The 14,571-nt window shown below is 52.7% G+C and overlaps 5 protein-coding genes and 2 non-coding genes across 7 annotated transcripts; 5 read left to right on the forward strand and 2 right to left on the reverse strand.

The window, feature by feature from the left end:
• Window positions 1-1,383: 1,383 nt before the first annotated feature.
• On the forward strand, window positions 1,384-2,589 carry smt1 (class I SAM-dependent methyltransferase; the record flags this gene model as incomplete). The annotated part of the gene is made up of 1 exon (XM_746813.1): window positions 1,384-2,589. One exon carries the CDS (start codon window positions 1,384-1,386, stop codon window positions 2,587-2,589), a length of 1,206 nt encoding a protein of 401 aa, XP_751906.1.
• Window positions 2,590-3,194: 605 nt separating this feature from the next.
• Window positions 3,195-5,821, forward strand: AFUA_4G09200 (uncharacterized protein; the record flags this gene model as incomplete). Its single annotated transcript, XM_077804612.1, has 6 exons — window positions 3,195-4,052; window positions 4,100-4,731; window positions 4,783-4,916; window positions 4,967-5,119; window positions 5,175-5,573; window positions 5,682-5,821. Exons 2-6 carry the CDS (start codon window positions 4,487-4,489, stop codon window positions 5,819-5,821), a joined length of 1,071 nt encoding a protein of 356 aa, XP_077660758.1. The 5' UTR covers window positions 3,195-4,052; window positions 4,100-4,486.
• Window positions 5,822-6,811: 990 nt separating this feature from the next.
• Window positions 6,812-9,126, forward strand: AFUA_4G09210 (phosphate transporter). The gene is made up of 5 exons (XM_746811.3): window positions 6,812-7,044; window positions 7,102-7,209; window positions 7,264-7,595; window positions 7,648-8,540; window positions 8,610-9,126. Exons 1-5 carry the CDS (start codon window positions 6,985-6,987, stop codon window positions 9,011-9,013), a joined length of 1,797 nt encoding a protein of 598 aa, XP_751904.2. The 5' UTR covers window positions 6,812-6,984; the 3' UTR covers window positions 9,014-9,126.
• Window positions 9,127-9,528: 402 nt separating this feature from the next.
• Window positions 9,529-9,599, reverse strand: tG(GCC)6. The gene has a single exon. It is a non-coding gene (tRNA).
• Window positions 9,600-10,668: 1,069 nt separating this feature from the next.
• tT(AGU)4 lies at window positions 10,669-10,741 on the forward strand. Its single transcript has one exon. It is a non-coding gene (tRNA).
• Window positions 10,742-10,886: 145 nt separating this feature from the next.
• Window positions 10,887-13,270, forward strand: AFUA_4G09220 (flavin-containing monooxygenase; the record flags this gene model as incomplete). Its single annotated transcript, XM_746810.2, has 2 exons — window positions 10,887-11,975; window positions 12,024-13,270. Exons 1-2 carry the CDS (start codon window positions 11,342-11,344, stop codon window positions 13,268-13,270), a joined length of 1,881 nt encoding a protein of 626 aa, XP_751903.1. The 5' UTR covers window positions 10,887-11,341.
• A 72-nt stretch (window positions 13,271-13,342) lies between these two features.
• Window positions 13,343-14,254, reverse strand: AFUA_4G09230 (uncharacterized protein; the record flags this gene model as incomplete). Its single annotated transcript, XM_746809.1, has 1 exon — window positions 13,343-14,254. The coding sequence occupies one exon, from the start codon at window positions 14,252-14,254 to the stop codon at window positions 13,343-13,345; it is 912 nt and encodes a 303-aa protein (XP_751902.1).
• Window positions 14,255-14,571: the final 317 nt, after the last annotated feature.

Consider the following 14,571-nt stretch of genomic DNA (forward strand, 5'->3'; position numbering starts at 1 on the left):
GGTAAACAGCGGTGTTTATACTCAACGGACAATCCTTTCTGAATGGAGTGCATACGACGAGAATAAAGAGATGAAAATCTGTAGGATCGTCAAAGGTCCGAGAGTCAACCATCAGATCAAAGCAGTTTGATGATGGGATCGCCAGGGCTGATGAGGTAACCAAGGGACCGATGGGTCAGCCATTATTTGATTTATAAGATCATCCCAGAGATGCTATTACTTTTACACCATCGAAATGCTTCCATCCGTACTCCGTTCTCCATAGCCCATAGCCCATGGACGTATGATCCATAGTTCGGATCGGCCATTCGGATATCCGGATTTAACTCAGACACAACAGTCGATGATGACAGCCGTTCTGACTAAGCATGGGGCAAGTGTCCGGGACAACGTCCGAAATCGGGGCGAGTTGCCTATTTGGAGTAAACCGTGCAGCAGACTAATCCCAAAGCAGCCAAAGGCCTAGCCCTTTCCATCAATCAGACTGTTCCAAAGAAGCAAAAGGCGCGCCGAAGCCGAGCCGAGACATCCCGGTTGGGTAGCACTATGTACCAGATTCTGTGCATAGCGTTCTTCCGCTGTATGCAGAGCAGACTAAGCCTTGTCATCGAGCTTCGATGGGTCTATATCTTGAGAGGGTGCTTGGCGGGTCAATTGTGTTTTGTCATATGTCATAGACCGTTGGTACTAGTTGTGGTGGTTGTACTTGTAGTCGCAGTAGTCGCAGTAGTCGCAGTAGTCACAGTAGTCACAGTAGTACCAGTAGCAGTAGTTGAGCACCACAAGTATAAGTAACCCCTCACGAGAGGGGAAGCAGCGGTCTGTGATAGCTTACCACCGGGTTACATACTTGACTCATCTCACAGGGGGGATGCACATGCTCATGCTCCTGCTCATGTTCGTTTCCGGGTCATCTGCCGCCTTATCCCGTCCTGGAGATTATCAGCAAATTTTTACTTTTTTTTCCACTACGACGGAGGATGATGAGGATGGACCTCCACATCCGACCCTTCCGTGAGCTTCCAGATCTGGTGACAAAGCAGAGTAATTTAGCCCACTGCGACCATTGCCTCACCCAGTCACCCCTTTACGGTCCCCGATTAACCCATGGCAGGTCATATGGCGATTATCCGAATTAGATAGCTTGCCCCTCATGGAAAACAAGCCGATGCAAGAGTGGAAAAGAAAAAAAAAAATTTCCTCCTTTGACTCAAACCGTGCTTTTAACTGCTTATAAATTCAAAGCGAGCCCCGCTCCCCTCAACCCGGGATGCTTGCCCGTCTGCGTAGGATGACTCCATAATAATAGATATTCAGCATATCTCAACCTGCCTTGGAATCCAGCTTCTCTTTCTCCAGTCCGCTATCACCGCCCACACAACAATGATGGAAACACAGACCACAGCACCGGCCCTGGCGTCATCGCGCCAGTGCGGACGCAGCTCCGAGAGCAGTAGCTCCGTGGACGTCATTGCGCAAGAGAAGCAGAAGGTAGCCGCAGCAGCAGCATCATCAAAGACCTCGACTGCAAGTAAAGACCGTCCGGACCTGCACAATTCAGCTTCCCCGAAGCGGTGGAAGACCTTCTGGGCCGCCTTCCGATACCTGCAGCACCTGACGCCCAAGCAGGTTGACGACTTCATGGCGTCATATGTCATCTATAACCTTGACTGGTCGGACGAGAAGCAGATGATCGAGACATTGGGGCCTAACTACCAGGAGAAAGTCGGCGACTGCCTCAAGGCGTACTATGGGGTGTTGAATCACCTGTGTGCGCTGGGCGACGTGGAGAAGATGTACATTCCGCCGTTCATGAGCAAGAAGGCGACCGTGCTGGAGAACCAGCTGCTGTACGAGGAATCGATCGCCCGTGACATCGGGCTTGGTCCCGGCGACAAGGTGTTGGATTTGGGTTGCGGCCGCGGGCGGGTGGCGGCGCACATGACGCAATTCTCCGGGGGTGCCCAGGTCACCGGCATCAACATCGACCCGAACCAGGTCGCGCAGGCGCAAAAGTTTAATGACAAGCGCGGATTCCAGAATAAGTTCGTCGTGCAGGATTTCAATTCGCTACCGTTGCCGTTCGAGGACGAGAGCTTCGACGCCTTCTACCAGATCCAGGCCCTGAGTCTGTGCAAGGACCTGACGGCGCTCTTCCGCGAGATCTACCGCGTCGTCAAGCCTGGCGCTAAGATCTCCCTGCTGGACTGGGTCAGCCTGCCGGCATACGACCCGTCGAACCCGGAGCATGCGGAGCTCATGCGTCGCGTCAAGCCTCTCATCGGCGCCGTCGGTACCCCCACCCCGGAGATTCTCGAGCGGGCGCTGGTCGATGCCGGCTTCACGGTGTTGCGCTCGGACAATGCCAGTCTGGATGGGTTGCAGGCGCCGCTGATCGACACGGTCGACTTTTACTTCCGGTCCATGCGACAGGTGATCCTGGGTCTGGTGAAGGTTCACGCACTGCCCTACCACTTCAAGACTCTGATCAACCGGCTGTGTCTGGATGGTCAGGCGTTTGTCAAGATGGACCGCATGCGCCTCTGCAGTACGAGTTACCGCATCATTGCTCAAAAGCCTTCGCGGTGATCAGTTGTTAACCACCCGCTCAAAAAACAAGAGCAATTGGCGACAGTGGCCCCGCGGACTGGAGCCGCATCAAGTCGACAGGTCTGCTGGCAGGACGAGACCACGCCACAAAACCGTTTTTCTCCATTTCATGACAAACGAAAATTCCCTCGCGACAATTTCGCGAAAGTCTTATTAATCTAATTCAATTCTTATTTGCTTCGGTCGATAGATCATCTCCAACAACACAGATACCGGCATTCGCAAACAGCACGTGTCACGACTCACAGCCGAAGGATGCGGCTGCGGCTGCGAAAATCAATGCGCGGAATGTCGAATCCTTTTGGGGTTCGTTCTAGCTTAGTCTGAAGACCGTTGACACCGTGGTCAGTGTGTCCGAGACTAGCCACCACGTGCGTTGAGTGCCGGTTACTCTGGTTCTCGGCTTTGGTTCAGGGGTCCTCCGAAGTTTTGGGTGGTTTCCTGCGGCCGTAGCGTGGCCTATAGATTTGCATTTGGGGTTCCAAACATCTTCGGTGCGTTTTGTAATGGTTTCATGGATGTGGATAATCATTTAGTTTATCTCAAGTTGGCCTTCAGTCGGAAACTCTGTAGAGTGGGAGTCCGTGGGGCTGACTCTGTATATAGACATTTAATATATGACTGATCAAAGGATTCATACTGTGCCTGATATGTACTGACTGACTGGATGAATATCTATGAGAGTTTCGTACTGGGAGGATCTCTGTCTCTCAACATGCGCCTCTTTTTCCCTTTTCTCAGCAGTAAGTAAATCCGATGTGGACCTGATCCACACCGAAGAAACAAACTTAAATTTTCTTCTGGATCAATGGTAATAATAAGAATGGATCCATCGAAGCGCCAATTGATGGGAAATCAATTAACTCAGTCCGCTAGATACCTCGTTACGTCTGTTCTCTTGGAAGCGAAGACAAGCAACCATGCGACCGATTACCAGGATCTGGCTCCGTCATTATTGTACATGGAACAGAGCTCTACCTAGCTTGAGCTTGGACTTTCAGGACGTCAATATGATATCCGGAAGACGCAGGCCACCGAGGGGATGTTGAGTCAGGGGGATCGTGCCATGGCGCTTGTGGACGAGTATGACGCGGGGCAGTTCACCAATAGTTTGATTCTGAATCTACGAAAATATATGTGCCATGGTGATGGATATATTAAGTCTCACGACGCAGCCGAGGAAGACACAGGCAGAAATGTCCTCTTGTCACGCTGGTCCAGAGGCTGACAAGGGCCCCACTGGTTTATAAGCTTTTAACCTCAGCCATCCATTTGCGCACGTTGTGGATAACCCTGTCTGTTCTGATAGTTGATTCCCTGCATCTGGATGCATACACCAGGCACTAAGTATGCACTTGCTGAGCAACTCCACAAGACATCCGATCCAGTTGTCTACTCCACGAGGGCTCAGCCTGTCCAACTATTCACTTAGTCCGCTAGCCGTATATTCTCTCCATCATCTACTATTGACATTTGACTAACTGGCTAGTTACCTCCACCCTACTGAAGTTGTGGTCATTCAAAGTCCCCATCCGCCCTAAACTAGACCCCCATTTCCGTCATGGTTCCGGTCCAGTTCCACCACCTTTGCGAACTCATGATTATCGGTCATAACTGAGGGCATAGGCATCAACCGAGCAGCCAGAAGAATGGGACTCCGATATCCTGCGTCCATCTCAGCCCCATCGATCATATCTCGGAGATCAGCACGATCGCCAGTCTCCCACGTTGTTGTTCCACTGTTAAATTACTAGTGACCTATATCCATCACTGAGCTGTCACTCGGACGATCGTATACAGATTCATCGTCATATCACTCTATATTATCCCACTTTCCGCAATTATATATGCGCATTGGCCGTCCGACCTTGCGGCCATGAGCCACCATACAGTCTCCGTCTTCGATCACGACTGGCCTCTGCCTCCTCTACTTCCGTCCCGACGCGAAAGCGCATTTTCCACCTCGACCGGTTCGTCCGGCTCAGCATCCGCAATCCTGGGTTCTCCGTCGTCACCGTTCTACACGCCCATCAGCCCCGCGACCACACCGGGGACGAGGTCGAGGGTCCCGTCGCTGCATGACGATGTCACTCGCCTACAGCTCAGTCCAGCCGTAACGATGTACGTCATTGATAATGGCAGGGTCAATCTGTCAATCTGACATGGAAATAGATCATTCGTGCGAAATAGCAAACTCTTCAAACTACGATATACCTACATCGACATCTGCAAGGATGCCACAGGCACCCTCCGCAGTCTGGAGCTGGGGGGCGGGATAGGGCAGAATTCGCCATTCATCCATACCTGTAAGTCGCTGAGACTTGATAGACACGAAGCAGATCTAATGCAGAAACAGTCCACGGCACCAAACTCCCCGTGCCTCACCTCGAACATCCCAAACTCCGCGACGAGCCCTCCCTCCGCATCTCCTTTCTGGAAGAGCAGACCGTCCAAAGCGCCTGCACGGTCTTTACCACCAAGCTCTCATATACTTTTGAGGACTGGCAGGGTGAGTACTTTTCTTTGCCTCGATTCTGGACCTCCCCGATGCTGACATCCAGCAGACTGCGTGCAGTTCCAGGAGCTCATCCTGGCCGCAAAACTCGTTCTTATCGCCGGCATCGCCGAAGCAAAATCCAAAGGCCGCGGGGAGGAATGCATCAGCCAGAATCTACGGATCTTCCGCGGATACAACGGGAAACAGGTCATGCTGTTTTTCGCCAACTCGCAGCGCAAGGAGCTAAAGCGATATGTGTCGATTCCTGGTATGGGGCCCCTTCAATCTTCACTGGCAGCACTTTATCCCATCTACGCAACTATACTGACACTGTGCGAAGTAAATTGCATCGAAACAGTGAATCCCGGCAAAAAGGCCGGTCGACCGGTGGTGCTGGACCTCCAGCCGAACTTTGATCTCCTATCGCAGATGAAAACACTGCATATCCAGTTCCTGGACGATCAGGGTATGTCATTGCGCCACCGTGATTGGGAGACTAGGCTCACCAAGTGCAGATCGGAAAGCATTTTGCGCATTTCTGACCAATCAGATGTTATAACCGTACCATATGCAGATACGGTCTCAGAGCAGAGGATTTCTGGTACCCTACTACTAGGTTCCACGACAAGGGACAGGCACAGGCACAGGCACGGGGATTCAGGATTACCAATACAGGGAATCGCCAAGGCCGTGCATGCAGTGATTGGATATTGATTGGACATTGGGTTGGATATTGGGATCACATTACTTAATTTCGAGTATTGCACGAGCACGGAGTTTAGGTCTAGGATGTTTGGAATAAATACCCCTGTGTGCGTTTTGATAGAGTTTGCTTTTTCCCAGTGGGACGTCGACAGACTATCGACTGAGAACTTCGTCTAGTCCGTGTATGGAGTACTTGGGAAATGAATAGATTTTTCTGATTTTCCGATTTTTGCGCGTAATAAGCGCAGAGTGCGCAGTATCCGGCAGTCTATTGTGGGCCTCCATTGCTCAGTAATATACTACTGCCGTCAGAGTACGACGGACAAGGACCAAGTTCCCGGTGACCACGCCGACGAATCCTTCGCGTGTTTTGATAAGATCCTACACGTGGAGTAGAATATGGAGTCATGTCATATGGAGTGCATAGACACAGTTATCTTCGTACTGTTCTATGGGAGTACCCCACTGTTCTACCTTACAGGACCCGGACCTCAGGAGTATTGTTGTCATTGCCATTGTTCGAAAAGCGCCATAACACCAACAGCATGTGCAACTGCAACAGGATTGACCTCCCTTAATGGTCCAGTCTCACTTGTAGCCAGAAACTCATGTCCTCACACTGAGACAGATGATGGATAGATCTCGATCAGTTGATTTCACCAGTGCCTCGTCTAAGTAACGTACGTCTGTACGTGTTGTGACAATGGTGATATGTGGGTCTCAACGGGCCAGTGGTGACACCGCATCACCGCACGTGCGGGCCTTGCGTCCTTAGGCCCGGGAGCTTAGCGACAGTCAGCTCGGAGCGACGCCAATCACGGCTGGATATGCTAACATGGTATTTCTCTGTCCGGGTTGTCTGGCGTGACTGCTCCAAAGATGTCCTCGAGTCAGGTCAGTCAGGTCAGTGGCGGGTCGGTGGTTGACTGGGTAGGCTAGAGTAGCTAGAGTAGCTAGAGCACATATGCTTTTCTTTATTTATTTTTTTTTTTTTTTTTTCTAATGAGACCAGAGGTGAACCCCTCATGTGGTCAGTGCTAGGGCTAATAGCCCCGTGGGCCGATTGCTGGACTGGCGGATTTCTCTTATCTAGCCTGCGTCTCTAGATCGAAAGGTGAAGGTCCATCTTGGTTGTGATCATGTCGATTGAGTAATACGTAATTGTCATCATTATGGGAAAGATCAAACGGTTGTATAAAACCGATCGGGCTCAGGATTTTGACCATGAGCAGGTATGTCTATTTCAGACTGAGACGCTGGTGCACGCCTGATCTGGTTCTTGATTGCAGGACCGCCATGTTCGCATGCGACAAATCTACGAGACCATCGATAGACAAGGATATCAATGGATTGTCGTCTTCGTGGCCGGGGTCGGCTTCTTTCTCGATGGATATACAGTAAGTCAGCCCGGATACTTACAATGGACTCGGACTCGGACTCAACGGCGACAGCTCTTCGCGAGTAACATGGCCCTCCCTATGGTCAGCTACGTCTACTGGCAAAACAACCTCTCGTCCAAGAAACTCACCTACATCAATATCGCGACTCTGGCCGGCACGCTCTTCGGACAGGTCCTCTTTGGCTATCTGGCGGACCGCAACGGGCGGAAGAAGATGTACGGGGTGGAGCTGATGCTGATGATCACGTCAACGCTGGGTGTCGTCATGTCCTCGACCGGAGAGAATGGGAGCATGGATGTGTTTGCCTGGTTGGTTTGGTGGAGACTGGTGGTGGGAGTTGGGGTCGGGGCGGATTATCCCCTCAGTGCTGTCATCACCTCGGAGTAAGGCTATGCATTCGGCCTACAGAAGCCCAAGGCTAATAATTGGTGTTAGATTCGCTCCGGCCAAGCATCGCGCCCGCATGATGGCCAGCGTCTTCTTCATGCAGCCACTGGGACAAATCGCGGGAAACATCGTCACCCTGATCGTGGTGGCCGTCGGCAAGAACCAGCAGCACGACGACCTCATCCGCACCTTTGATATCATGTGGCGGTGGGTCATCGGAATCGGCGTTGTGCCGGGTGTGATCGCGACGCTTTTCCGGGTCGTCATCCCCGAAACGCCGCGCTTCCTGCTCGAGATCGAAGACGACCCCGTCAAGGCCGAGTTCGACGCCACCACCCTCTTCAACGAGACCCCGTCGCTGGACCCCGAGGACACCTGGCGGGACCTCCCCATGCCGGCCATGTCCGTCACGAGCCAGTGCTTCAGCGAAGGCCGCTCGCCCTCGCAGACCGAGATCCTCCAGCCCGCCACCCTCAACTCGCACTGGCATCTGACCCGCAAGGACATCACCCAGTACTTCTGGACGGAAGGCAACTGGCGCACCCTTGTCGGCACCGCGCTGTCCTGGCTCCTGCTCGATTTTGGCTTCTACGGCATCGGACTCTCGAGCCCGCAGTTCCTGGCCAAAACGTGGGGGTCCCTGAACATCCACGGCCGGGCGCCCGTGTGGAAAACCGACGACGACCCCAACGCCAACGTCTTTGACATGTTCATGAACAGCTCGATCCACGCGCTCGTCATCCTCAACATCGGCAGCTTCGTCGGCGGCCTGCTCATGATCCTCTGCAGCCACAAGATCGACCGCACCGCACTGCAAAAGTACGGCTTCCTCGCTCTGGCCGCGCACTTTATCGCCGTCGGCACAATGTTCATCACCGTCCACAAAGAAGGGCCCGTGGCGGTCATCCTATACATCATCGGACAGCTCCTGTTCAACTTTGGTAAGCTCAAGCCCCCCACTCCCACCCGCCCCTGAAATTAGATGCCTGGGAAACTGAACGAGGAGTCAGGCCCCAATGCAACCACATACATCATCCCCGCCGAAGTCTTCCCCACGCGCTACCGCGCCACCTGCCACGGCATCAGCGCCGGCGCCGGCAAGCTCGGCTCCATCCTCGTCCAGGTCTTCTCGTCGTACTACAACTTCGGCACCGGGCCCGGCGAGGAGCCCACCATCCGCCACGGCTGGATCCTGATCGTCTTCAGCGCGTGCATGATCCTTGGCGCCGCCGTCACGCATTTCTGGATCCCGCCTGTCCAGCGCGACGCCGCCGGCAAAGGCCAGTTGTGGGGCGGGAGGCACGAGTCGCTTGAGACGCTGGCGCTGGGCCGACTGGGGTGGAGGAGTCGGTATGCGGTTAAGAAGGCCGCGCGGCCGGCGCAGGTGTCGGCGTTTTCGTACGAGCTTCGTTGATTTTGATTTTTGAACACATCTACCTTCTCTTGTATATATTTCATTTTTCATTTTTCATTTTCTGACCATATCAAAATATTCGGATAGATGGATAATAAACGGACATAGATGTCAATCTGTCGGTATCCCAGATGGAAGAGGTTAAATCGCGCTTCTAATTGAGGGTGCCAATGTATAGCCTATTAGGTTTGTAGCCTTGTACTCATTTTGCGTCGCTCGGCTGGAAAGTCAAAGAGAATGGATTGTGTAATCCCAGAGGAGCCAGCACTGAGACTGGAAGGAGTCAATTGGTTACAAGGTGTGCTTGAGATGGAAGACTTCGTACACACGTTGAATGCTTCATCTATACACTGCATAAGCTAGTACAGGCTGTCTGATGTTTAGTCAGTGGTCTCCGATTTAGGATTGATAAATGTAGTCGATGTCAAGAAGGAGTAGCTTGGAGGAAGAAGAAAAAGGGGGGGGGATTCAAAGAATTGGGGCTAAAGCAAGTCAAAGGAAAAAAAATGAAAGAATGCATCATCCGTGAATCGAACACGGGCCTCGTCGATGGCAACGACGAATTCTACCACTAGACCAATGATGCTAGTTATTATCAGGCTTTTGATAATGTTATATATAATTGCATGGTACAGTTTTTTCTAATCTCAAATCACGTTGCACTTCAATGTTCGTACTGTAGATCAAAGACAGACCAGTCATATATTTATAGGAGATCTAAGTCTCCAGGTGACTACCCCATTAATTCTAGGGATGTGACTTACAAGGCTGCCTTGCATTTGTAGGGCACGGATTGCAATCCAAATTAAATGACCAAGAAAGGTACACTTTGGCAAAATCAGGAGGTAAAGATATACAAAATTCCGCGTAGCAAGCCTACGCCGAAAGTCTAACATCAGGCGGAGGAGCACTTGAAAAGTGTTATCGCTCATCTGCATGACCAGACAAGTCTTATCTCCCGTGTCTGTGAAATCAACAGTCGCATCCTCAGACGTCGCCGCGATGATCGTCCAAACATCCAAAGACGAATCGCTAGAAGTATAATACACCGGCTGCTGCAGGGGGGTAAGGATGGCATAGAGTTTGTTCGGCTAGATCTCCCAGACACAGCTGGGGACAATCTGCCCGAGCCCGGGAGACGACTCCCAGGCCGCAGAACAGGTCGGCTGGAGACCTGGTCAGTACGGTGGAGTTAATGCCTGCGGGGCAAGGGGAATGTAGAAGGAAGGTTTGCAGAGGCAGGGTGATGGCTTTATGCGGAGGGGGCGTGGCAACGAGAATCGCATATGTAGTTGCTCAGTTTAGGTACACCATGAGAACATCAGTACTAGCATTTTCGACGTTTGACCACATCGTGCCAATTTGCTGTATGTGTCTACTTTGCTAGAGATATAGCTCGGCCATATATATATATATTGCCCTAGGTGGTGTGCATAAAGGAGATATCAATCAGAACTTGGACTGAACACAGGAATCGGACTAATTAGACAAGATCTATACATTTGTAGATTATCACGGTCTAAAGAATTCTGCCCCTGTTATACAAAAACTAAGACACTTCATATGAGGAAATATGTTAAGGCTCATATCGACATTCTGATTAAATAAACTCAGACTCATAGAAGGCTACGCAAGAACCGAGAGCATATCTGCCAGCTCGCATAGCTCAGTTGGTAGAGCGCATGACTAGTAATCATGAGGTCAGCGGTTCAAATCCGCTTGTGAGCATTTTTTTGCCCCGTATTTCTTGGGGATACGGAGTATTTCCGCATCGCCCCACAATCACCCAGAAGCGGTCCTCGTTCGAGATCGTTTGACGTGTCTTCTGGCTAATATCAACTAGTGATGTCCCCTCACGTAACCCCGCAGATACCCCATCATATGATCTGATTTTTGACACATCTAACTAGCTAGTTAGCTGTCATGGAAATGCTGCAATTGCTGTCCATCCATGTCCGATGCACACAGCATGACCAATTGGACATGTATTTCAATTGAATTGCAGGATCAGGTTCCGCCCATGCATGTATCTCAAGCAATGACCTCTACTGTATAGCATGCCAGAACCTGGCTTCGTCCAATAGAACTGGCCAAGCCCTGCTGTGATACCAATACGTGTCATAGGCCATCCAATCTCCTTTCAAGAGGTATTCGACATTGCCCAGACGGCGTTGAAGCCTAGGAAGCGTGTGTTTTTTCCATTTCCGGGATTGACGTTACCCCGCAATCTCGGATTACTCACTGTCGATCTTAAGTCTTAAGGAGCAATTGCTCGGATCGATATCGATCCATTGTTTGCCAACTCCTCTCCTACCAGATACCGACAAAATGACCGTTCCCATCACTGATCATCCTTCCAAGGATCGGATCGAACCAGGCTCTGTCAATGTGCCCGTTGGAAAGTTTCCCCAAACTGCCTCCTCCACATCTGTTGATGCTGCCGAGCTCGCTTCAGAGGCGATTGATCAACTGAATAGTGCTCTAAAGCAGAAAAACTACAAGGCCGTCTCGGATCTGTTTCTCGAGGACGCCTACTGGCGGGACCATTTAGGTCTGTCGTGGGATTACCGAACCATCAAAGGTAGAGAGAACATCGCCAGCTTCCTCGAGCATTCCACACGGCTGGTCCGGGTTGAGATTGACCAGTCATCACCCTTCCGTGCGCCTCATGTCGGCCCAATTGATGCGTTCGGCGATGTCACCGGTGTGGAGTTCTTCACTACTTTCGCAAACGATGTAGGGAATGGAAGGGGTGTGGTCCGCATGGCGGAGAAGGACGGCGTCTGGAAAATCTTCACTATCTTCACGACCCTCCAGGAGATCAAGGGGCATGAAGAGGCCGTGAACGCCAGTCGACCACTGGGTGTTCAGCATGGGGCGCAAGTAGGTAGAAGGAACTGGCAGGATAGGAGGACCTCCGACTTTGAGTTCGAGGAAAAGACCCCAGTGGTCCTGGTCGTTGGTATGTCGCCATTTCTGGACTGACAAGACCTTGTACTGACTTGGAAAGGCGCTGGTCAATCTGGACTTACGGTCGCCGCTCGTCTCAAGATGCTCAATGTCGACACACTGGTCATTGATGAGGAGGATCGCATCGGAGACAACTGGCGGCGGAGGTATCATCAGCTCGTGCTACATGACCCCGTGTGGTTCGATCATATGCCGTACCTGCCCTTCCCTTCGAGTTGGCCGGTCTTCACCCCGAAGGACAAGTTAGCCGAGTTCTTCGAAGCGTATGCCAAGCTTCTTGAACTCAACGTGTGGACGCGGACGACGCTCAAATCGTCTTCGTGGAGCGATGATAAAAAGCAGTGGACGGTCTTTCTGGAAAGACGACGCGCCGACGGCTCCGTCGAGAGCCGTACCTTTCATCCGCAGCACGTCATCCAAGCCACCGGCCACTCCGGAAAGAAGAGTCTTCCCCGGTTCAAGGGGATGGAGTCGTTCAAAGGTGATCGCCTCTGCCACAGCTCCGATTTTACCGAAGCGAATCCCGCGTCCAAGGGCAAGAAAGCGGTGGTCGTTGGATCCGGTAACTCGGGCCACGACATTGCGCAGGAGTTTTACGAAAAGGGTTACGACGTCTCGATGGTGCAGCGGAGCACTACATGTGTGATTTCATCCGAATCAATTGTCGAGATCGGGCTCAAGAGCCTCTACGGGGAGGGTGGGCCCCCGACCGAAGACTCGGACCTGTACCTGTGGAGCATCCCGACCGAGCTGTTCAAGGCGCAGCAGATCAAGGTGACTGCCGCTCAGAATCAACGCGATGCCGCGATCCTCCAAGCTTTGGACAAGGCCGGTTTCAAGCTCGATATGGGCTCGGACAACGCCGGTCTCCTGATGAAGTACCTGTCGCGGGGCGGCGGCTACTACATCGACGTGGGCGGCAGCCGGCTCATCGCGGACGGCAAGATAAAGGTCAAGCAGGGCCAGGAGATCACCGAGGTTCTCCCCCACGGACTTCAGTTCGCAGATGGCACGCAGCTGGAGGCGGACGAGATCGTCTTTGCCACCGGCTACCAGAACATGAAGACGCAAGCGCGAGCCATCTTCGGTGACGAGGTCGCCGATCGGATCGATAGCGTCTGGGGATTCAATGAGGAAGGCGAGATGCGCACGATCTGGCGGCAGAGCGGTCATCCCGGATTCTGGTTTATGGGCGGCAACCTGGCGCTCTGCCGGTACTATTCGCGGTTGTTGGCCCTGCAGATCAAGGCCCTGGTGGAAGGCATCACCACCCATGGAGCGAAGTAGATGCATAGATTCAGTGGAAGACATCTCAATATGACCGTCATAATCATTAAATGTGCAACTGTCTCTCTACCCTCAACCCAGCCAGTCCTCCTGCGCCGCAACCCAAACCCCCGTCGTCAGAACCATAGTATAGACTGCAGTCCGGAACTGCCCATCCGACGGGTCAGACTCATCCGTAGACGAGCCCACACACTCCTGCAGCCCCTCAAGTGGCAGCCGTTCCCAACATCCAACCTCAAACCCCTTTTTCGTAAGCGATGCCACCCGCGCCGCCCGCCGCGTCCTCATATCCACAATCCCCAGCACGAATCTGCTGTCCGCCGCGGCCCGCGGCGCCCGATCCGTCGACGACGAAGAAAACGACCGACTCCTTTCTTTCTCCCCCCGCCTCTTCCACTCCAACACGTACTCTCCAGCCTCCCCCCGTCCCTGAAACCGATACCAGCCTTCAGCCGTCACACTCGCGGACCACGCGCGCCTCGTCAGCGGGAAATGCACCTCCGCCTCCGCCTGCGCTGGCCCCGGCCCCTCCTTTCTCGCTTTTGTCTTCTGTGCGGGTGGGTGGTAGATCACTCCGACGACTGCTTCAAGGCTGCTGGCCTCCGCCTCTGCCTCTAAGCCTGAATTGGGATGGTGGTTCTCGCCAGATAACGAGGCGTATGCCTCGCTCTGGGTAATATACATGTCCCCCGCATGGAGTTTCGGAAGAGTCGCGCACGGGCGGGCGGCAAAGCGCGAAGGCTGCCAGACTTCGAGGACGGGGAGAGGCCGGGTGGATTTCGGGGAGAGGTGTTGGATCTGGAGGAGGAGCTTGGGGGTGAGGCGGAGGCACTGGGTTGGTTTTGGGGGTGGGTGGGCGAGCGGAAACACGGATTGTTCTTTTAGGCGCTTGGGGCTCTTCTGGCGCGGGGGGATGCTATGCTCGTTGCCCCGTATTAGTACTCTATTTTCCGATTTGACGCCGTTATGGATTGTGCTGCTCATACCTGGTTACGCTCTCCGTGTCGCTGCCGCTCCTGCTGGGGGCGGGGGAGATGGTGGCCATATTTTGTAGACTGTGCGCAGACACGAGGAATAAGTGGAATGTAAGCGCAAGGATAAAGGCTTGATTGAGGTTGATATTCTGGATCTATATCTTATTAGATTGATGAGCGGGTGCTGTGCTAGGCGTCCGGCAAGGCTGCAAGTGCTTACGGCTTATTTATACATGAACCAAAAGTGTTTACAGCCCAACGCAACACATTCCCTATGGGGAACAATCGTATTCGTATCTAAGCTATTCACAAACGGATACACAGACA

This window comes from Aspergillus fumigatus, chromosome 4, assembly GCF_000002655.1.
Source record: "Aspergillus fumigatus Af293 chromosome 4, whole genome shotgun sequence".
Classification (NCBI taxonomy): domain Eukaryota; kingdom Fungi; phylum Ascomycota; class Eurotiomycetes; order Eurotiales; family Aspergillaceae; genus Aspergillus; species Aspergillus fumigatus.

Excerpts from the sequence above, each read along its gene's own strand:
- AFUA_4G09210 (XM_746811.3), top strand. The coding sequence starts at position 6,985 with ATGGGAAAGATCAAACGGTTGTATAAAACCGATCGGGCTCAGGATTTT. Across the intron at positions 7,210-7,263 it reads TCTTTCTCGATGGATATACA|CTCTTCGCGAGTAACATGGC; the intron begins GTAAGTCAGCCC and ends CAACGGCGACAG. Across the intron at positions 8,541-8,609 it reads ACAGCTCCTGTTCAACTTTG|GCCCCAATGCAACCACATAC; the intron begins GTAAGCTCAAGC and ends ACGAGGAGTCAG.